The sequence below is a fragment of the Mixophyes fleayi genome, chromosome 4 (assembly GCF_038048845.1).
Source record: "Mixophyes fleayi isolate aMixFle1 chromosome 4, aMixFle1.hap1, whole genome shotgun sequence".
Taxonomy (NCBI): domain Eukaryota; kingdom Metazoa; phylum Chordata; class Amphibia; order Anura; family Limnodynastidae; genus Mixophyes; species Mixophyes fleayi.
The window spans coordinates 49735999-49758309 of NC_134405.1; the positions used below are offsets into that span (position 1 = coordinate 49735999).

General features: G+C 42.7%; 2 protein-coding genes across 8 annotated transcripts in view; one reads left to right on the plus strand and one right to left on the minus strand.

The window, feature by feature from the left end:
* Nucleotides 1-13677, minus strand: part of EVI5L (ecotropic viral integration site 5 like) — a 28881-nt gene extending 15204 nt beyond the window's left edge. The window contains exons 1-2 of one of the 6 annotated variants that reach the window (XM_075206922.1): nt 13517-13677; nt 1367-1527 (exon numbers count right to left, since the gene is read on the minus strand). In XM_075206922.1, the coding sequence (XP_075063023.1) occupies nt 1367-1527 (161 nt within the window). In that variant the 5' untranslated portion in view covers nt 13517-13677. Of the gene's footprint in view, nt 1-1366; nt 1528-4724; nt 4897-13516 lie in introns of those variants that run through there. The other 5 variants (XM_075206924.1, XM_075206921.1, XM_075206926.1 and 2 more) reach the window with 5 other exon arrangements.
* A 1634-nt stretch (nt 13678-15311) lies between these two features.
* Nucleotides 15312-22311, plus strand: part of LOC142151366 (C-type lectin domain family 4 member G-like) — a 48593-nt gene continuing 41593 nt past the window's right edge. Inside the window, exons 1-5 of one of the 2 annotated variants that reach the window (XM_075206928.1) lie at nt 15312-15878; nt 16213-16347; nt 17561-17614; nt 18714-18752; nt 21581-21631. In XM_075206928.1, the coding sequence (XP_075063029.1) occupies nt 15839-15878; nt 16213-16347; nt 17561-17614; nt 18714-18752; nt 21581-21631 (319 nt within the window). In that variant the 5' untranslated portion in view covers nt 15312-15838. The remainder of the gene's footprint in view (nt 15879-16212; nt 16348-17560; nt 17615-18713; nt 18753-21580; nt 21632-22311) is intronic. The other variant, XM_075206929.1, reaches the window with a different exon arrangement.

The window sequence follows — 22311 nt, forward strand, 5'->3', positions numbered from 1 at the left end:
CAAAGGACTGGCTATAAGATAACATTTAGCAAGTTAGTTGGCACATAGCATGGCTTAAAATGATGTATTGTGCTAAATACAAATGATTTCTGTCCCCTATTCGATCACATACAAAGTAATAGATGTTATATATCAATGGGATATATTTTGCCTTGAATCAGAAATGAATTTAACTATAACAAAACCCAGTCTGCAGTATTCATGTAGCCCAATTTGTCTGAATAGGGGCATTGTAAAGTAAATGAAAGCCGCCCGGTTTCGCCATCTATACAGCATTGTCCTGCTGAGAATCACAGCTGACTTCCGCAGACACACGTAGCAATTGAGCGTTTCGCAGAGTCTCAGCACATTATAATGAGCACTGTACAGAGACCATCACACCAGGCCTGTAGGAGGTCATCCTGGTGCCACGTCCACGGGACACGGATGATTCGTACAGTATAACACAGTGGTGTTTAGGTTGTACATTGTGAGAAAACATTAATACTGACCCCCGGGCAGAAGAGGTCAATCATTTATCTTTGTTAGTGATTTGTGCATATAGTGCAGTAAGGGTGACTTCAAATTGGATAGGATAATAAGCATCAAAGCAAACTATTACATATTTGTACTGCTGAGCATTACTCTGACAAAGCACCAGTTATCCCAAACTGAGTTACTCAGACTAAGGGCTAGATTTACTAAGCTGTGGGTTTGAAAAAGTGGGGATGTTGCCAATAGCAACCAATCAGATTCTAGCTGTCATTTTGTAGAAGGTACTAAATAAATGAAAGCTAGAATCTGATTGGTTGCTACAGGCTACATCCCCACTTTTTCAAACCCGCAGCTTAGTAAATCTAGCCCTAAGACAGATGTTATTTCTGAAACCATTTGCTAAGATGTTCTCCAAAGAATTATTTGTATTAAAACTGATATCTCCATGTTTTGTGAACCTTACCAAGAGATCATTTAGTCACTTTACCGATTTTTCAAAACCTCTCATATGGTCTAAAATACCTCTCACCTCCCAAGTAGTGAAATTATAACTTTCCCTTCCCTGGAACCTCCGTGAGTTACTCAGGTCTAGCACTGCTCTATCTTATTTTCAGAATAGGCTTATGCGGGTTGTCAAGGCGCTGGTGACTGGATGACGGATGGAATGCTGTACATCCAGATTGCTCAACTTACAGGGAACGCTGAAGACCCAGAAAACAGCACATGACTTATTTTACAATAATAAACAAGCTTTTGTGAAAATGTACAAATTCCTCCATTAATGGGACTTGTAACTTCGGCTGGTAGGATTTGCCTATCCGATCAGCATGACTGAGGGTCTTCTGCCGAACAGGCACCTTATGTCCCCATTTAACAATGTGACCACGTGTACCTGTTCTGCTCCTCCAGTTTGTTGAGTAGCTCCAGCTCATCTGGACTAAGGTTCTCCGAGTCTGAGGGCGAGACACTTGCAGCCACTGATAGGGACGAATCATCGGGACTAAGGGTTGGGCTGGCCATGTCTGTAGGACGGAGGGGGACTTCAGTGCTCATCTGAAAGTATAAGAGAGCCATTGGCTTGAGTAGAAGACCACAGTAGGGAGAGGGGTGATAGAATGGAGGAGAGTGATCGATACGGAAGGGCAAATAGAAAAAAAAGGAGAAGTAAAGGTGAAATGATCCCCAAATGTAAGAACACACTATATTTTATCACAGAACTCATTCAAACCAAGCAAAATAACGGAGTGAAGCCAAATTACTGCATAAACAGTGAATAAGTGCTATATGAATAACATATCCAGTTATATAACAAATATGTCAAAAACAATATAACAACAATTAATTGCAATTAGAGTAACAATGTTTCTTTTGGGTCCAGAGACAAACACAATTCCATTTAAATTAAAGATGTATATAGTCACTTTTTCCTTACAGTGTAACTGGCACCTACTCTCAATGGGCTGAACCAATATTTAGCCTTCAATGCACTGGAATCTCGTAACTTCAGAAGCATGAACTGAAAGGCTGCATTACCTTGAATATTGGTTCGGCCCACAAAATGGCTACCTCCACAGTGAATAGGCGATAGGTGCATTATAATACTGCATAAGGGGAAAGGCAGCTATTCTAACATACGTATTCGTTGGACCCATAACTCAAAAGGAAAATAGTTTATAAATTGAGGAAAGCTAAAGTGAAATAGTGATATTCTCCACTACAAGTGAATGTTGTAAATACACAAAAGTTTGCCATTAAGATGGTACATAAGCTTATTATAAGCTACTGTTCTCTGTGATCAGACTAATAATGCTGACTACACATGCTGCAATAATGCTGCGTTGGTGGCCCCAAAATGATATTTGGTAAAGACTACATTGAAATAGAATAGGTAAAATGGTAAACACAGTGGAAAGATGGACACAATTGGCCTGAATGTTCGGTACTATTAAGTCATAGCGACTCTGGACGAGATACAGTTGCATGGCATGAGTACCAAACAGCTAAATCTTGTTCACTTTAGCCTCGCACATATGGTAAGCTTTAGGCTTTAATTTCCATAGAATAGAAATTACACATTATTAGCTTTATCTCAAATACCTATTAAGGTTTGGAAAACTTTACATTTGTGAATGAGATATATATAACAGCAAGTTGTATTTCAGTATTAATGGTCCAAGAGAATTTGAGCAGAAAGAGGGATACGCAGACTGGAATATGATTGGGCAGAGAGATACACAGAGGTGGATGGACGACTAGGCAGAGGCATACACAGAGGTGGATGGACGACTAGGCAGAGGGATACACAGAGGTGGATGGACGACTAGGCAGAGGGATACACAGAGGTGGATGGACGACTAGGCAGAGGGGATACACTGAGGTGGATGGACGACTAGGCAGAGGGACACACTGAGGTGGATGGACGACTAGGCAGAGGGACACACTGAGGTGGATGGACGACTAGGCAGGGGGGATACACTGAGGTGGATGGACGACTAGGCAGGGGGGATACACTGAGGTGGATGGACGACTAGGCAGGGGGGATACACTGAGGTGGATGGATGACTAGGCAGAGGGACACACTGAGGTGGATGGATGACTAGGCAGAGGGATACACAGAGGTGGATGGACGACTAGGCAGAGGGACACACAGAGGTGGATGGATGACTAGGCAGAGGGACACACTGAGGTGGATGGACGACTAGGCAGAGGGACACACAGAGGTGGATGGATGACTAGGCAGAGGGACACACTGAGGTGGATGGATGACTAGGCAGAGGGACACACTGAGGTGGATGGATGACTAGGCAGAGGGACACACTGAGGTGGATGGATGACTAGGCAGAGGGACACACTGAGGTGGATGGATGACTAGGCAGAGGGACACACTGAGGTGGATGGATGACTAGGCAGAGGGACACACTGAGGTGGATGGATGACTAGGCAGAGGGATACACAGAGGTGGATGGACGACTAGGCAGGCTGAAGGGACTGATGTGAGAGGAATTTTGTGTAGGATCGGTGGTTGAAGTAAGATATTGACAGAATAAGGAAGGAATGGAATGAAAGAGAGAGAGAGGTGGGCTGACATCAAAGGATTATTTACAAACATGTAAAAATGCAATCTACTTAAGTCACATACACTAATTTTTACAACTAAGAGCAAGGATTTGAAGGCCAAGATGGCACATTGGTGGGGGAGCAAAAGGTTGCACTATCTGATTGGAAAAGTTGGTTGAATTAGGGTGCTTCCATGCACATGAGCACAGCTAATTTTGCACTCAAGTGGACAAAAAGGAAGTATAAATGACTTTAGTTAGCTAGCAGAGGTGAACAAAGCACAACTCTGAAGGTGTTCCCAGATTGACACACAGAATTTTCCTCCCCCCAAAATGACTTGAATTCTCCAGAGGTGCTGGAAACCCAATCTCATTTTTATATACTTTTAATGGGATGAATTTTGGACCTTCCAGTTGGGCTTTTGCAGGGAAGCATATTTCTAGGCGCACTTTAACCAACGTAATAAAAAAATCCAAACACACAAGTGACACATGTAAATATTCATAAATGAGGCTAAAACAAAATGCATTATTTTAGAAGAAAAATATTAAAGTTTTAACTAAAGGAAAAGAGCGGTCCTAAACTGGAAGTAGGTTGGCCTTTTAGGTGTCCACCATGTGCATTTTCTGGACATTCCAGCACCCCGCAGATGTAGGTGTAGATTGAAAGTAAAGGACTGTTTCCAAAGACCAGAAAGTGGGTGTGCACCTTGCAATGTGCTAGAGACTTGTGCAAAATATATGTGGGCCTGCATCATTTTACAGTTCATAACTGAGCCTTGGTGAGAAGAAAAATCAATTGATAGAGAAAGAGATGGGAGAGATGCAGGGAGGTGGGATGAGGTGAAGGCAGGAAGGTATAGACAGAACAAGAAGGATGCAGGAGAACATAAGAGTGGGGTACAGAGAGGTGGGTGAGTAGGGGTAGTCTATGGATAGAATGGTGTCAGAGACAGACCATGACATCATTAGGCTGGAGTATGATATCACACAACACCTAGGTGAGATGACCACATTGGTGCAGGTAGACAGTGCCCAGGAAGATAATCGCAGTGACACACCCTCTGCAAGGAGACTGTGACGTCAGGGAACCTGTGACCTCATACGGGTGTTCAATGCAAGCCCGTGTTACGTCATACACCGACCACCCCATGGAAATACCATGCATTATACAACATGCTCGCTGTGCCTCACCTTCACGCCCCAGACCCCCGGCGCTGTCACGCAGCTCCTCCCTCCCCGGGGCTCGACAAGGACCGAGCGGCGGAGAAATCAGACACACGGCATTTCCCCGCCTCCCTCCTACGTCACCGCAGACCCAGCCAACGGCATTGTGACGTTCTGCGGAGTGACTCGAGCTACGGCCAGTCAGGGGACAAACCGGTGACAGCGGGGCGGAACAGATCGCAGCTCCAATGGAATGAAGGCGCAGCCAATCAGATTGGAGACAGCGAAAGTTTGGCCAATCGAAAGGCGAGAAAATGACAGGAAGGGGGGACTTGATGGAGGTGTTGCTAGTGGCGGAGTTTGCCGAGGAAGGCAGAGCCAGCACGGAAGACTTAAGCCAATCAGTAAACGCCTTCCCATGAGTAGCAGCTCAGGTCACCAATGGAAAGCGAGATAGCGATGTCATTTACCTTTTGCTATAATAAACGTCTACTCGGACAGGTGCACCTGAAATGATGGAGAAACCCTATCACATCTACAGGCATTTGTTATGTCCTGTATATATGCATGCAAAGGTTATAACTACATTTTGAATGGCTGATTCTCTGCTTTTCCCCATTAGGTTATCCATAATGAATCCAGCCCATGCTCAGACCTGCTGATTTTTTTTTTATCCCTGCAGACTCCTGTAGGTAAGTAAGATACAGAAACACAGGATAGTTCTGGTTCAAGCTTGAGAAAAATACTCCAGAATAAATAGGAAAATAAGTCTTAGAACGTATCAGGCACAGAGCACCCCAGGAAAAAAAGAAGAACAATATGGTGTGTATGCAGGGGCACCGAGACAGGGGTGCAGGTACAAAGTACAGGAGCCTGACCTGCCTCTGTAGTAGAATAGCCACTGCACAGTGGGAAGCCCCTATTGACAGCTATGGAAGGGGCCCCAAGAAGTTTCTGTACCAGGGCCCAATATTCCTCTTAGCGGCCCTGTGTGTATGGTTCAAGTATAGGGGAAAATGTATTTAAAATCATACCTGTAAAAAAAAATGTTTAAACTGTGCTATATGAATTATAACTCATACTTGCCAACTCTCCCGGAATGTCCGGAGATTCCCGAAATTTGTATCGGTCTCACGGACTCCCGGGAGAGCTGGCAAATCTCCCGCATCCCGCTACTGCCACCACTAAATAACATGATTCGCGGTGAATCACTTCATTTTGGCCGCTGGGGGCGGGGCCAAAATGATGCGTTTGGCTGCGCCCCGCCCCCTCCCGCCCTCCAGTCACGCCCCTCTCCCGGAAAGAGCTTTGCGAAAGTAGGTAAGTATGTTATAACTCTGGTGATTTTTGTCGTGAATAATAAAAGAGAAGAAATAAAAACATCAGGGCACTTCCGACTGGAAAATAATAAGAAAAGTTAATCAAAAAGATACTCCCCTCTGGTTCAGATGGGGAACCAGTTTCAATCTTCAATATTCCACATTCATCATCAGGCCTATAGTGCCAGAATAAAGCAAAGTATAAAGAACATATTGTGATCTGTGTCGATTTTATTATGTATAAGGGTGATGTAAAATCACAGTCCCCTCCGTGGGAAAGTCAAAGTCTGTTTCTTTATACATAAGTTCAGAGATCTATGCTTCAAATAAAAAATATTTTATTCTGAATAATAAAATCATAGCACTGTACCTTCTATATATAAAAAGTATAAAAGAGCATAGGCAAACCGAGGGGGGGTTTCCTAGTGGCTGAAAACCCCCTCCAAGACTGGGGCAAAGCATAATTGAGGTGGCTGGACTCTGCCCCCACTTCACATGGCTCAGCTTGAAAAGGGAGAGCTGCGTGCACCTAACAGTAGTGCACGGAGCATTGCCCATGTATATTATAGAAATAGAAAGAGTTGAAGAGCAGCCAAGCACTGTCTAATATTATAGCAAGACCCCAGCGCCGGTGCTAGGGTCCTTGGCGCCCTAGGCACAGTGTGAAAATCGCCGCCCCCCCCCGTGTGAAAATCGCCGCCCCCCCTTTAAAAATCGCTGCCCCCCCCTTTAAAAATCGCCGCTGCGCTTCCCTCACCACCTCTCCCCATGTCTTTCTTTAACTTACCTGTATGAAGCTGCTCCTCTCTGCTCTGTCTTCTCCCCTCCACTCACAGACACTGTCGGGCCATGATGATGACATCATCACGGCCTGTCACTGTCAGTGAGCGGAGGGGAGAAGACAGAGCAGAGAGGAGCAGCTTCATGCAGGTAAGATTCAATAGCCCCTTCCCTCCTCTCCTCCCCGTGGATTTCCATTTTTTTTAATTTCGAGGCGCCCTGCAGAGCCCGGCGCCCTAGGCAATTGCCTACCCTTGCCTAATGGGAGCGCCGGGCCTGCCACACCCCCATGCATGCTGGTCACGCCCACTGGTGGCGTGGTGTGGAAACCCCCCTCTACAAATCCTGCGTTTGCCCCTGAAGAGGATGCACTTACAAATTTACAGATGTTAGTTCACTTGCTGATGCGAATTGTGTTATCAAATCCAATACAGTTCTTCTTTTCTTACCTTGCTTCCGCGTCTCCTGGAAGTGAGGTAGGAAATGTAGTCAAGTATGGTCTAAAAGCCATTTTATGATAGCTGCTAGGTGTGAGTCCATAACCACACAACAGTATTGGGAGGGCTAAGGATGATTACCTAGTACCAGAAAAGTGACACATGGTTGAGGAGTTATTCGTACTACACTCAGGGATATTTGTGACAAGGATTAGAATCCAGAACACGCCCTGGTATTGTGACAGTCTATTTTTATTTTATGTTAATATATACATGTGTATATATATATATATATATATATATATATATATATGTGTACAATATAATATATGTTAATGCCCCTCGGCTGTCACATGTGGTCCTGTCTGGGTGGACACTACTATCTCCATCATTTTTATTGAACTTTTTAATCATGTACCTTTTTAGTATTTTTATTATTTCACATCAATCAATACTAAAGAGAACCTGTCAGTGTTGGGCAAAAGCTCTGTTTGCATAGATACTTGTGCACTATGCATGTATCTAACATCTAGTCCCTCTGTGCCCCCTTCTCAAGGGAGAGAGATCTCCCAAAGGGCTTCCTCCCCGAGCTACATTTCTCCATTCTCATGAGCCTTCACAAGACTAAGAAGCTTTATGAAGGAAGCCGCTCTGTAGTGAGCACCATACAGTATGCGGCTGATCGGGAGTCCAGTCTAGCTAACTGCATTCAGCACTCACTGACCCTCATGGACAGAGTGCAAAATGTCTGAGGCACCTACAGTTCTGCCATGGGTTCTCTGGTTCTCTCTTCTCTCATCCTCTCTCTGGTTCTCTCAATCCAGATCTCCTTAATCTCTGTCCAATTACCCAACTCTGCTTCTCTTCACCTGTGTTGAAATGTGGGGTTGAGACTGTCTCCCATCATTCAAGTACCTAATTTCCCAAACTATTAAGGACTAAATTCATGTTACTTTTTAGTCTATGTCCTCCACATGTCCTCATGTACTCAGAGCCAGATTAACAATAGGGCTAAAGGGGCTACAGCCCAGGGGCCTAGGGCAGCTGGGGGGCCCGCCGGCAGTCATCAGATCGGGGGCATCCCCGCCCCCGGCTCCGACTGTCACCTGTTCAAGGAGAATGGCAGGCAGCTAACAGCAAATGTTATGCTGTTAGCTGCCTGCTGTCACTGTAGTACTTACGCGGCGCGCAGTAATCTCCTTACTGAGGAGATCTCGTGAGAGTGAGACTATCATAGTCTCACTCTCACGAGATCTCAGAAAGGAGATTACAGTGCGGCGCGGAAGCACTACAGTGAGTGGAACAATGGAAGGTGGTAAACTCAAGGGGGGGGGGGGGGGGCTCACTGTACCCTTAGCCCGGGGGCCTCCCTTCCCTTAATCCAGCCCTGCATGTACTAGGTGAGGTGAGTACTCAGCTGAATGTTCCATAAAGTTTGCACACAGATGACCAGCTAACATCCACTGGAAGAGTCTGGAGCTCTGGATCTCACATAAAGATTGTAAAAAAATAATTTAGGGAAGCTACTATGGCTAACTTCAGCACCAGTTATTATGCCCACTTGTTAAGATCTGTTGTGTGTGCCTGCTATCAGCAGACTTTCAGAAGCCACAGCCAGCGGGATCTGGGAGAGAGATGGGATAAGTTCCACTCCCTATCTAGCCTGGGAGATAAGGGCCACCAATCATGTAAAGTAAAGAGTGTTCCTTCCCTGTACCAAAGAACTAGAACTATGGGAGACCAGAGAAAGATTAAGGAGCCATGCCTGGAGGCCAGAAAGGGATTTGAGGAAGATGGTTACTTGAAGATTGTGGAGACCTGAACGCTAGGTGTTAAGGCTTCGAATTCTCACCAGGTCTCTTTTGGGTCTTGTGGCGGTCTATGAAGGACTGTTGCCTTGTAAGAATGAGAGAAACCTGGTTCCACTGGACTCTGCCTAAGCAAAATATGCAAGGAATTGCCTTAAGTTAAAAATTCTCTACTGAGATAATTGGGTTTGGCAATAACCATGTCCATAATATTAGGGTGGGCAATAGGCTGAACTGTGTCACAGCAAACTTTGACTTGATGTGGGATTAACTCCGTGTACGATTTCTGCCAGTTGGTGCAGGTAGACAGCTTGTAGGTACCCCTGTATCGTTTCCCCCTCTGGTTATCTCCCCTCTCTGTCTGGTTCTCTCTCCCTATTGTTCTTTTTACTCTCCCACCCACTTTAGTTCTCTCTCCCATGATCTTTTTCTTCTCTCCAGGGCCACCTTAGTAATATCTGCAACCTAGGGTGGGGGTGACCGCATGAACCAATACCTTCCTATTACTTTTCTATGCCCAAAACCTGCCCATCCACTTCCGTTGGGGACATGGATGAGTAGATCCATTATCGACAGCTCCTGACCTTCAAGAGAGACACAGATATTTACCTGTCCTCCCCTCTGTCCATCGGCAACCCTGCCTCTCCCATCATATCTAGTTCTGTCTCTCCTCAACTGGTTCATTCTCACTGGTTCTCTCTCCCTCCCTCCTCTACACCTTCCCTTAATTTCAGGCAGGTGCTCCTCTCCTCTTAAAAGCAGAGCTGCTGCTGCCCCATTAAACATTCCAGATGTAATGACGCCGCAACACTTAAAGAAGAAGTCAACACTGAAAGGGGAAGTCAAGAATATATTCTGAGACTTGTGCCCTGTAATAACAGAAATGATATTGCACAGTTGTTTAGCATTATAAAATAGGGACCTTCAGGGACCGAAAATTCCAGGGACAGAGTTTTAAAACCTGGGATTGTGTCAACTATTTACTGTGTCCTATTCATACCTAAGATGGGCATTGCATATCGAGTGACATAATTTATTAGTCTTTGTCTTGTTAGAAGAGACATGGTTTGTTTATTTTACTGGTGTTGCAATTATCTGCCGCCTGCTACTGTTATTACTAATTACTAGTGACTCCTATGGTGTGAATAGAATTCAAGTGAGATCAGGTTACTTAGTGTAGTACTCCATTAATTCCCTGTCCCTGGTTAGTTCCTTTTTTTTCACCCAAAAGGAGGCTTATCTCTTGCGGGTGCTGAAGAGCTGGTGCAACGAGGCGCAATGATGATGACGATCTGCAGCACTAGCCGCTTCTGATTGAATGTTTGTGGATTCACCTCCCCAGCTGATACTACATTATTTATTAGTGTGGTTGCTATAGTATTTTGAAGTCATGGCTGTCTATTCGCATTACTTAATTCTCATTTTCATTTGGATTGCAACAAGAAAGGATTTGTAAAAAGGGAAAATAACAGATGCTTGTATTTTATTTAATTTAAACAAAATGTAATCTATATTTGTTTTTGTCTTTGTATTTAATATGCGACTTTCGCATTCACTGTCCAGACACTATTCTGTCTTGTATATGTGACCGTTCATAATATTATTATATTGTGTATAAATAGAAGAATTCGTCTTTTGCATTTATAAGTAACAATGTTTGGCCACATCATTTATCTTACTTGAGACATAAAACTAAGTAATGGGTGCATTTTATGGAATAAGCGATCCTCTGGTTATGTTAGAGTCCCAGTGTTTAATTTCAGAATGATGGGAGCCCTACATTAATGTAGCACAGATGCATCATTGTGCTTGCGTGTACTGTTAGCTCATTTCTTCAGATGGAGGCTATATGTAAATATGTAAATTAAATCATATGTAAATTAAGCCGTATGAAGGGCATTCCGGGTTCTCACTAGGAGAGGTCATTATAGCATTAAAGACTGGTCATAACCCTGCTCAGGTGCAGCAGAGACCAGATGCCAGAACTATAACACTTGTATGGTTTAATTGACAAATTTATTGTCATTTTCAACGAGGGTACTGTGTACTGTTACATCTACATGGTCCACCCAATGGACTAAACTATAACACAGTTTTCACTAAAAATACTGATTTAATTTTGATGATCTTAGCCTACTCAGGATAATTATGAAAATAATATGTGAATGTTGTCATGATATATCCTAAAATTAAAAGTTACTTTAGTGAAAATGGTATCCAGCAATTCACTGTGTTCCATAAAAGCAAACAAGGGGTTAATGTATTTTGATATGGTTATATCATACCACCCAACATTTGACCTTTGTCTTTTTTGGGGGGCCTGGTTGTGTCATATTTGGTGAGTGCCATGTAGCACTAGGATGCTCCCAAATGCCCTCCTCATCTGTGATGAGAGTAGCGTACCAGGCAGGATATTAATAATGATTACACCCGTCTGGTGCCCCCTCTCATTAGGAAGAATGACAGCGGCACTTCCCCACTTTCTTAAAAGCGTTTAATATATAATGTAGAAATAAGTATGAATGTATTATTCCCAGAGAGAACTTTATTATTCCTGGGTATACAGATCTAGCACAAGGTGTTTTGAGAGCAGCGTGTTCCCATGTTTTGCTAGGTACTGAAGCCATGCGTTACCATGGCCTGTTTAACGAAAATTCCGATGAGCTGGACAAACTGAGAATCTAAATGTATGTGCATCTCACCAGTGCACAGACCCAGTGATCGTTCGGTGGATTTTAAAGGCACTTCACAATCCTAGAACAAAAATAAAACTAATTTAGGTGCTAAATTAATAATAAGATCATCCTCATGATTTGATAAAGTCTGTTGTCAGACAAAGCTTATCATCAAGTTTACTATAAAAGGATATGAAGTAAAGACTCTGGTGCACATTGAAACAAACTTGGCTATGAAGAATGCGATATCAGGGATGAAACCGTCTTTGTTAGAATCACATCTCCAGGGATGATTAGACTCTTCCAAGGAACAATAAATCATATACATACTTATTTCTACATAATGCACTAAAACACATGGCAGCTTTTAAGAAATGTGGGGTAGTGCCAATGACATTTTTCCCAGGTGGGCTTAACCTTTATTATTACGGCCCATGTTTAATCGGTGAAAAAGCAGAAGTATGTAAAACAAAATTCACTCATAAAAGCAACACTACTTCATTGCATTATAATTTTTTTATTGCATTGTTTAAAATTTAATTTTGGCCAGAAACACATTGGGAAAACTTTAGAGCTTCAGGTATGATACCTGTCAAATGAATATAAACCCCCTGGTATAATAAAGGGGTAGTTCACTTTTGGACAATCACCTTCTTTCCTGCCCCTGTTGTAATCTGCACAAAGGACCCTTCTGTTATCTGGGAGTCCTATCCTAGGAGGTTGTAGTGTAGGAGTACTATCCTAGGAGGTTGTAGTGTAGGAGTACTATCCTAGGAGGTTGTAGTGTAGGAGTACTATCCTAGGAGGTTGTAGTGTAGGAGTACTATCCTAGGAGGTTGTAGTGTAGGAGTACTATCCTAGGAGCTTGTAGTGTAGGAGTACTATCCTAGGAGCTTGTAGTGTAGGAGTACTATCCTAGGAGGTTGTAGTGTAGGAGTACTATCCTAGGAGCTTGTAGTGTAGGAGTACTATCCTAGGAGCTTGTAGTGTAGGAGTCCTATCCTAGGAGCTTGTAGTGTAGGAGTACTATCCTAGGAGCTTGTAGTGTAGGAGTCCTATCCTAGGAGCTTGTAGTGTAGGAGTACTATCCTAGGAGCTTGTAGTGTAGGAGTACTATCCTAGGAGCTTGTAGTGTAGGAGTACTATCCTAGGAGCTTGTAGTGTAGGAGTACTATCCTAGGAGGTTGTAGTGTAGGAGTACTATCCTAGGAGCTTGTAGTGTAGGAGTACTATCCTAGGAGCTTGTAGTGTAGGAGTACTATCCTAGGAGCTTGTAGTGTAGGAGTCCTATCCTAGGAGCTTGTAGTGTAGGAGTACTATCCTAGGAGCTTGTAGTGTAGGAGTACTATCCTAGGAGCTTGTAGTGTAGGAGTACTATCCTAGGAGCTTGTAGTGTAGGAGTCCTATCCTAGGAGGTTGTAGTGTAGGAGTACTATCCTAGGAGCTTGTAGTGTAGGAGTACTATCCTAGGAGGTTGTAGTGTAGGAGTACTATCCTAGGAGCTTGTAGTGTAGGAGTACTATCCTAGGAGGTTGTAGTGTAGGAGTACTATCCTAGGAGGTTGTGGTGTAGGAGTACTATCCTAGGAGGTTGTGGTGTAGGAGTACTATCCTAGGAGGTTGTGGTATAGGAGTTCTCAGTTACCTAGTCCTCTTTAATAGAACTTAACACAAATGTTTTTATTCATCGTTATTGAGTAAGGCTGGATGGAATGAGTATAGTTGTCAGAAAAAATTGGGTTTGTGGAAAATTAAATAACACCTTTAAATTACCATCATCCCTAAACAAGATACTACTTACCCTTCCGCTCTTGAGTCATTCTCAGTTAAGGATCCAGTTTCCTGTACAGCAATGCCAGCAGGTTCAGTGTAAACACTTTCCATAGAACAGAATCCCAGTCTAAAAGAGCCTGTCCACATGTTATTATGCTGCCCTCTGTACCGTTCCACAATGGGAAAAAGCAGCAACCCTTTTCTTACACTCTTACAGTACAAGGAAGTTTTGCTTTTCTCCAGGTGACTGAAAGTTAAGACAAAAGTAAGATTGTGGCTCAGATAGTCTATGAGGAAGTTGTGTGACGTGTTTTCAGAAAACCTAGATGAAAGGTTTTTTGTTGTTGCAGTGTTTTAATATTGCTTCATTGGAACAAGGAAGTTTTTTTTTCATATATTAGTTTGTATATTGTGGTTTGGCTTGGCATGGAGTTAACCATAATGGACGACTAGTCTAGCTGATGACACATCACTATCCAATCATAAATTGAGCTACTAGATAATGTGACATAGTCACTGGAATAGTGTTTGAGGGCAGGTATATTTCACCTAGGTTCCTAAAAAAACCCCCAGGGAAATGTTATGGTGTCTAAGCTGCTGAAGGGCTATAGGCCTGTTGAAAAGCTGGAAAAGGGTCCTGGGGTTATGGATGGAGAGTGTGGGTGGGCTCCATCCATTAGGCCCACAGACTGGGTCTTCCAAGTTACAAGTGATTCTGCTGGTAATCAGGAGTTGCACCTGAGTGATGCTGGTAAAAGTCTACAAGGCAGCTCAGTCCGTCTCTCACTGCCTAGGACAGGGGCTGCAGAGACTATGTGAGAGAAAGCCTGATATCTGCTTATAAATAACTACTGCAACTTATTTTTGTTGTGTCTTAGTTTATTAGTCAGGAGTGACCAGTGCCGAATGGCTAGGTGTTTATTTTGCAGATTTTCTTTGTTTTTTTACTGAATAAAACTTGCACATAATCTTTTGACTTGTGTGAAATGTCTCGGGAGCTATAAACGCCATCTACCCCATGAGATAGTACCGGGCCCCCGACCCGGTCACAATAAATTGTGCGGCTAGTTTGTCTGCTTTAATTAGTCTGCTATTGTCTGGAACAGCACTGAGGTAGACTTTCAAATAGGAGATACGAGAATGGTCTGAATGGTTGCAATGAATTGTATATATTTCCTTCCATAGATATGGTTGTCTGCATTGGTGGGAAGTATAGTGCTGGGTGAGCCCTGGAAATGCTTGGTCTCCAGAGCCGCCAATCCTGCAGTCCTACAAACGCCAGCGAGCGCTCGATTGCCTGCACTTGCTGGGACCAGTAGTACCACATATGTAAATGCTATTTTTTAATAATAAAAACTATTACCCCAGGGGGTAGGGCACATTTTTCTTGGCAGGCCTGATTCACCTAAGGAATTCAGGCCTGTGCTGAACAGGCTGGGGGTCTATGACAGGGGGACCCCATGCAGCGTGTTTCCCAGTTATAGTGTCACCAGCTCAGCCTATCAGCTCTTCAATACACATTAGCGCCAACCAGCCCAGACCATGTGTACTGGTCTCTGAACCAGATTTTTTTGTTGGGGGTGGTGGTGGGCATTTTTAAGCTTATTGTTATTTTAAAGTCTACACCAAAATGCCAGTCATCATCATCAAGTTGAAGATGATGACAGACACATCTTACGCACTGGCCTGAGTTGTACATGTCCGAAGATACGTCTAACTCTAAATAAACATGTGAACGCTCCATGTTTGTACCATGCATTTCACGTGTACATTTTGGATGTAAATGCACTAACACTACATGAGGGCCATTGACTTAATGCTGTGAGATGTGGAGGAGTTAATAAAGCTCACGCTTGTGTGGTTTGTGTAATTAAACACATAAAGCTCTTATTTCAGTCAGTTCTAGGTGGTTTAGAAGTGGAAAAACAAGTCAGGAAGGAGAACAGAAAGACAGAAGAGGAAGATGGCTGCAGTGATTTTACTACCTACTGAGTGTGGGACTGTTGTCTATAGTCCCTGGGGACTTTCTGATGTTTGTAGAGTGTTCTAATATGGTGTGACAGGAAGACTGAGGGTAAATGGAACCACTTAATATGTGAGCTGTTCTCAGTCACTAGCAGAGCAGGGAGACATATCGGAAACTTTTAAAAGCAGAGCGGCACAGAGTGTTGTAGGAGCAGAATATACTTTTGACTGGTGGAACCCAGGATAATGCAGAGCGGCACAGTGTGGTCACAGTGTGGATCTGCACAGTGAAGCCTATCAGCGCATCCCCTGGACTGTGTAAAGAGGTAGAGTGTACAGACCGGTACATAGAGTCCTGAAAGTGCGGTGACAACCCAGGTACAAAATGCAAAACATTTATGGAAACCCAAAGATAGAAATGACAGGTAAGGAAGGATTGTGGAATATTTGGGAATAAATAAGCATTAGAGTTATATGTAATGGTTATCACTTTCTGCTGCAGCAATGCTCATCAGACGTAAGCTTTGTAATGGGCTTATATGTAACATAGCTTTTAAGTGAAAGAAAAAACTTAAACCCAAGAATCAGTGGCTGGGGAAAGTATTGTTTGTCTGTCATGTCCCCAATATTTTGATATATAAGAGCTGGGTTTGTTACATATTACAGATAGATCTATGAGAACTTGCAATAACTTGTTGTGTGGTTGCTGTTGTCAGGACTATAGGAGAAGATACCATAAACCTGTGTGTCTGTTCTCAGGGTGCAGTGTAAGTGATGATGATGATGATGATGATTATGAGAACGTGAGTGACATTAAGAGTGTACCAGCTGTTCCGTCACGAGAGAAGAAGCAGATAGAGACCACAGGCAGAAGGGAAGACCTGCAGCTAACAGGTACAGTATATATTATTTACACTAATATTGATATTTTCACTGTTCGCAGCTTTTTAAATGTCTGAGAACTAAACATAATATTGATGGGAGAGCTGGTATGTCAGGCAATCTTTAATAACTAATACACATAAAGATATAATAAATAAACTAAATATAGATAAATAAAATAATAAAAAATTAAAACCGCAATATTGCAAAACAGGATTATGGCTACCTGCTATTAATAGTATTCTGATATAGAACTTATTATTCAGGTATCATTATGTTTCAAAGGGAAGGTTGATTCCTCCCAAGGAAGAATATATATGGCAAATTCCAATTTAACGGTAATGATATAAAAGACCTGGGTGGACTACAATGTCTGTTTAATTATCCTATAGATAGAATGGAGTCCACTTTCAATAATAGTTCTGAATTTGGTAAGATTAATGGATATTGTAGGGAAAACAGAATGATTTCAGTCCTTTAAGATGCTGGTGTCCTATCCACCATTAAGCAGCCGTTGTAATGCTTTGTCAATCAGGTGTAAAACGTGGAATATATCTCCTGGTATGTGCACATACAGAATGAGTATTTGCTTATCTTGAGCTGTAAAAGCAGAAACAGCATATACGATCTCCATCCAACTTGATTCTGATGTGGCTCTGTGCGTTTGAGTTTGGTACGTGCTTACTGTACATTGACTATGGCAAAACGCAGCGGACAGGCCTCGTTCACAGATATATCTTCCGGTTCTGGGCATTCGTAGAATGATTTTGCATACAAAAAGCGCAAAATTGGCAGATACATGCCTTGATTAATCAGGCCCTATATGTTTTATTAAAATAGGCAATAATTGCTGTATAAAAGCTGTGTTCCTGCTTCTTTTTATTTACAATTAAGCTTTAATTGTGCTACTTTCCAAGCACTCACACAGCTTCCCAATGATGTCCTTCGAGCTGGTGTAGAAATTGAGCTTAGTCACACTTTTAAGTAGGTCTACATGCCACACAAATGAAGGGCTTACCTGCAAGTTTGTTCAGCTTTGGCCATTTGAAAAGCAATATTCTTCTGTGCTGCATCTCAGATAATGCTCCTATCTAACAATGCCTAGAGCCCTCTATAAATAATATCTTGAATGTATAAAATGTGATTATAAGCTGCTCCATAATTCCCTATTGTAAATAACCTCTCATTAGCCATAATGTGCCACTGTCATTTATATATTTTTCAGACCTGGCAAAACCTGTGAACTTCAAGGATACAGGAAACCTTAGAAAAAATACTGGTGAGAATGTAATGTGCTTACACTAAACACGATGGACTTCATGCTGAGTTTGATGTGTTGTATTGTTCGTTGTGTAAAATATGCATTTCTGTACTACGTATGTTAAAAATGTGTAAGAACAATTCCCTATGTATACTGAGATTTATGTACACTAAAAAGAAGATACCAGCACTAGGCTATGACAAGCAGGCCCGGTGCCAATATAGCTGTAGGTCGCAGCAAGCCCTGACTGCCTTAAACTGCTTTAGTGTGTTGGTGCCTGTAGCACTGCAAGAGCCAGAATACTCATGGATGACAGAGATATGCTGGCATGTGCAGAACTACAAGTGCCAGCATGCACTGAGACCTGTAGTGCACCACTGAAAAATACTGATACTTTATTAAAAACAATCACTGCCCCCATACAAACCTTCTTTCATCAATTTATTGCTGACCTAAATTCTGGGGTGGGGTGGGGGGGGTCCTCTTCTTGTTTTCTGCTTGGCAATCCAATAGTTAAGAAAACCTTTATGTAGAACAAAGAGAATGACATTGAAACAGCCTATCACTTTCACTTATTACAGTACGGCTTTCCCATGCTCTTGGAAGTCAGACTGTCAAAATATATTTAATTATTTGTAAATAACATATTTCAATTGCTTCATTGCCTTGATGATGACTGGTTTCTCTACTGCATGATGATGCAGTAGAGAAACTTAATGCATCTCTGGCCCCACCATACATACTTAACAAAGTATGCAGAGTTTCCCAGTGACTCTTAGCTATACTTCTAAGGAGCATATTCAATTAGCCACGGAGTGTCTCCAGAACGGTTGCGCAGGCACTCCGCGGCGATATAACATCGCAGAATTCTCTCTGCCCCCACCATAGAGGTGTGAGGATAAATATGCGATGTTGAGGTACCATAGTACCTAAAAATGTGCGCCGCTGCGATGTTCGGCGCAATATCACGGCTAATCCGTAAACACCCGCTTCTCAACTAAAACATGCAGGTTTTTATATTTATAGAAATGTATTTGGCGAACCAGTTAAATGTTTGTTTAGTTAGCCGTGAACTCTTTATATTACTGTATTTCTGATTTGTATTATTTATTGTCAGAGCCGAGGACAGTCCCAACATTTCAGCCACCACCTATAGGTGAGGAGTCTGCACTTATTTACTATAACTGGACTGTGTTGTGAGGAGTGTTGGAGTGGATGGGAAATATACTGTAAGTAAGGTGAATTTATATATAGAAAAGTGAAAGATTTTAATATTAAGGACTAATAGGCAATATGTGACTAGGTACATTTTATATTTAAATAGTAACTATTTTATAATAGTGCTTAGCATTGCTTTAAGATAATAGTGAGCTTCCTTACACTCACGGTAATTTGAAACCGTACGACTGAAATTCTCACTAGAGATGAGCGCAATCGCCTGGAAAATTAGAACAGTTGAATTTTGCTGTGGAACAGGCCGCTTCGCAGGGACGTGGAGTTGTGGAGATGCAGACCCTGGTCCATCCAGGAACACATTCTAAGCACAACAAGCGTTTGTTTTAAAATGCACTTAAATCGGCTCTGCGCACTTCCGGATTCAACAAGGGACGAATCTGAAGACACGTGAGCTAATGAATTCGGGTGTAGAGCTGCTCTGCTCTACAACATAAGACACTGCAGGATACGTCCAGTACCTATGTGGATTAGAAATTTGCACAGAAAAAAAATGTCACCTGTTAATAATATTGACATTAATGTTAAAACAGTAAAAAAAAAAGTGGTCCCCCCCTATGAAATACATTTATTATAAAACACATTTTTATATTTGCTCCTAAATTGCAAACACATGTTCTAGCATGCATACAAGACTGTCATCACTATTGATCAGGACTTAGACTAGCCCTGTAGCTGGAGCAAGAGAAACGGCAGAAAAGCAAGTACCTTTGAGGCGCTCAGAGCTTGAGTCAGACGTGGCTCTGTGCGTTTCAGTTTGGCACATCCTTACTGTACATCGACTATGGCAAAACAGCGGACATGGCTGCGTTCACGGACATATGTCTCAGTTGTGGACACTTTGCGATGCCCAGAGCTTGAATCGGATGTGCGTGTGCTTGAGTTTGGCACGCCCTTACTGTAGAGGGACTACGGCAAAACGCCCTTTCCCCTCCCTGAAATTGTAGGCTGCAGTAAGTGTCATTTGTCAGCGAAGACGGAGCAGACATGTCTGATTTACTGGCGTATGGCTCAGTTCTGGGCAGGCGCAGAGTGATTTTGCGTACGATGCGCTCAAAAACAGCAGGTACGCGCCTTGGTGAATCAGGGCCACAGTCTTTAAGGTTCACTTTTGCCTCACCATTATAATTATACAGAGCACCATCTGCAATGTACTTGCAAATTTGCATTTGGAGGGAATTATAGTCTATGAGTAGAGCTGCCACAACAATGGCCAATACCTTCTGCTGTGTGTTTGGGGCAGGACTGGTAATTGCGGCTAAATGTGTCAAATATCTTGCAACAAGTTTTGCAGAATCTCTAATTCCCACATTTTTTTAGAATTGAGGGAGAGGGAAGATTAGATGGTTAAAAATTGGAGTAGGTACATATTATTACTTGGGCTGCTTGTAAGGCTATAAAAGGGGTAGAAGTTAAAGTTATAAAGTTGCCTCAGGGGTCAAAGGCCATCTTGTCCCTTTAATAAAATGGCCCTGGTGCCCAGGGCCGGATTAAGGGAATGGAGGCCCCTGGGCTAAGGACGCCTCCATTCCCCCCTGAGGCCCCCCATGTGAGCCGCCCGCCGCCCCCCGTGAGGCCCCCCCCAAGCACTTACCTGTCAGTGCAGTCCTCCTTCAGCGGCGCGCTGTAAGCTCCTTACTGAGGAAATCTCGCGAGTGTTCACAAACTCTTGCGAGATCTCCTCAGTAAGCAGAGTACTGAGCGGCATCGGGGACGGATGACTGCACTGACAGTGCTCAGCAGCATTGATCGGGATGGGGGCGCCCCTGGACTGATCAATAATGCTGCTGAGGACTTTGAAGGGCCCCCTGGATGCCCGAGGCCCCTGGGCTATAGCCCAGTTAGACCTCGGGTTAATCCGGCCCTGCTGGTGCCACTGGCTACACAACATGGTATTTCATTTCAGGCATATAGAATAATTTACACTATAAATTAGAGTAGTATTAAAATGCAGGAGCTAAAATTAAATAACAATACTAAGTAACCGCTGTGTTTTTGCCCCATACCTAAAGTAATGATAGTTCCTGGGGGCAAGTAGATTTTTTCACCTTACTTGCATGTATATTCGATGTATCAACCTATGAACGTGTTTTACTCTTGCTTAGCTGGTGCAATAAGCCCCGCTATCTTATAAAATATTTGTATATGAGGTATGTCTATTAAATAACGAGACTGATTAAATAACTCACCTTTATTTATTGGTATTACAAATATAATGTCTGTCCCCTTCAATATACTCCCCATTTGCGCTAATACATCACTGTAGTCTTGTTTTCCACTGGTCGGAGGCATGGAGCAAATCAATATCTGTCACTTGTTTCAGCATATCTGCCATTTTCTTCTTTACAGCATCAACTGACTCAAAATGTGTCCCTTTAAGCACTGATTTAACTTTTGGGAAAAGATAAAAATCGCACCAAAAATTTCAAATTGACACGTTGTTCAACCTTTACACTTAGCATTTTTTGGGCACTCTACAGAAAACACAACCAAACTAAATGGCGACTCACAATCAACTGAACGTCATTGAGTGTTGCAGCTTGTTCTGCAGGTTCAGACAAGTTCAAGGTTACTACGTATGCAGTTATAACCGGTTCTGACTGCTTTGTTTACTAGGTGGAATCACAGTCTCGTTATTTAATAGACATACCTCGTATAAGTTAGTGTTGAGATAATTGTTTTGTGATAGATGTGAGCTGTTACAACATAATTAATCCAATAATAGCACATTCTCCGATCTTCCTTCATTAGGCCTTGATTTCTCATCAACGGCTGTAAATGCGGCATTTAGGGACCTGACAGGTGAGAAGCCAACGGAACCTGTATGTGAGCTATTCAAAGGGGACAAATTCTAAAGAACTTATTGTCACCGATACAAAGTAAAGGCAGTTATTTTGTGGGCTGAAATAATATTCACTCTGAGTCAAGTCAATTAGCTCGGACCAGATACTTCATGAATAGACATCTGGCCTGATGAATATAAATTAGGCAGTGCCTCAGTGATGTCCTGGTCTCTGAGGTTTCTAGTACTGCCCACAAAATAGATGCCCTCTCTGTGTGTAGATGACAGGATCTTCACTTAGGGCCATGGGAAAGGTGTAGGCAAGACCTAATTATCCAATAGGCTGACTAGGCTGCAGACTTGGGCGCTAGCAAGTGGTGTTACATCCTATTTCCGCCTGTGGAGAGACGCCGCAATGTTAAAAAATCGGTATGAAATTGCAAATGCAGGTGTGCTCAGAAAGTTTTGGAATAACACTTCTTCCACAAACAATAATCCTGTTGTTTTAACCAGAATGCAATTATAATTACTGCATGCTTTTTCCAGCAGCCTGTGCATACTAGATTATTAATACTTGTTTATTGTAGAGATAAATAAAAAGCAAGAATTCCATTATATTAAATAGAATGTTCACCTTTGTGCTTATGATGATGCTTAATAGTACTATACAGGTCTGCTTGTGTACTTATGGCTAGCATGC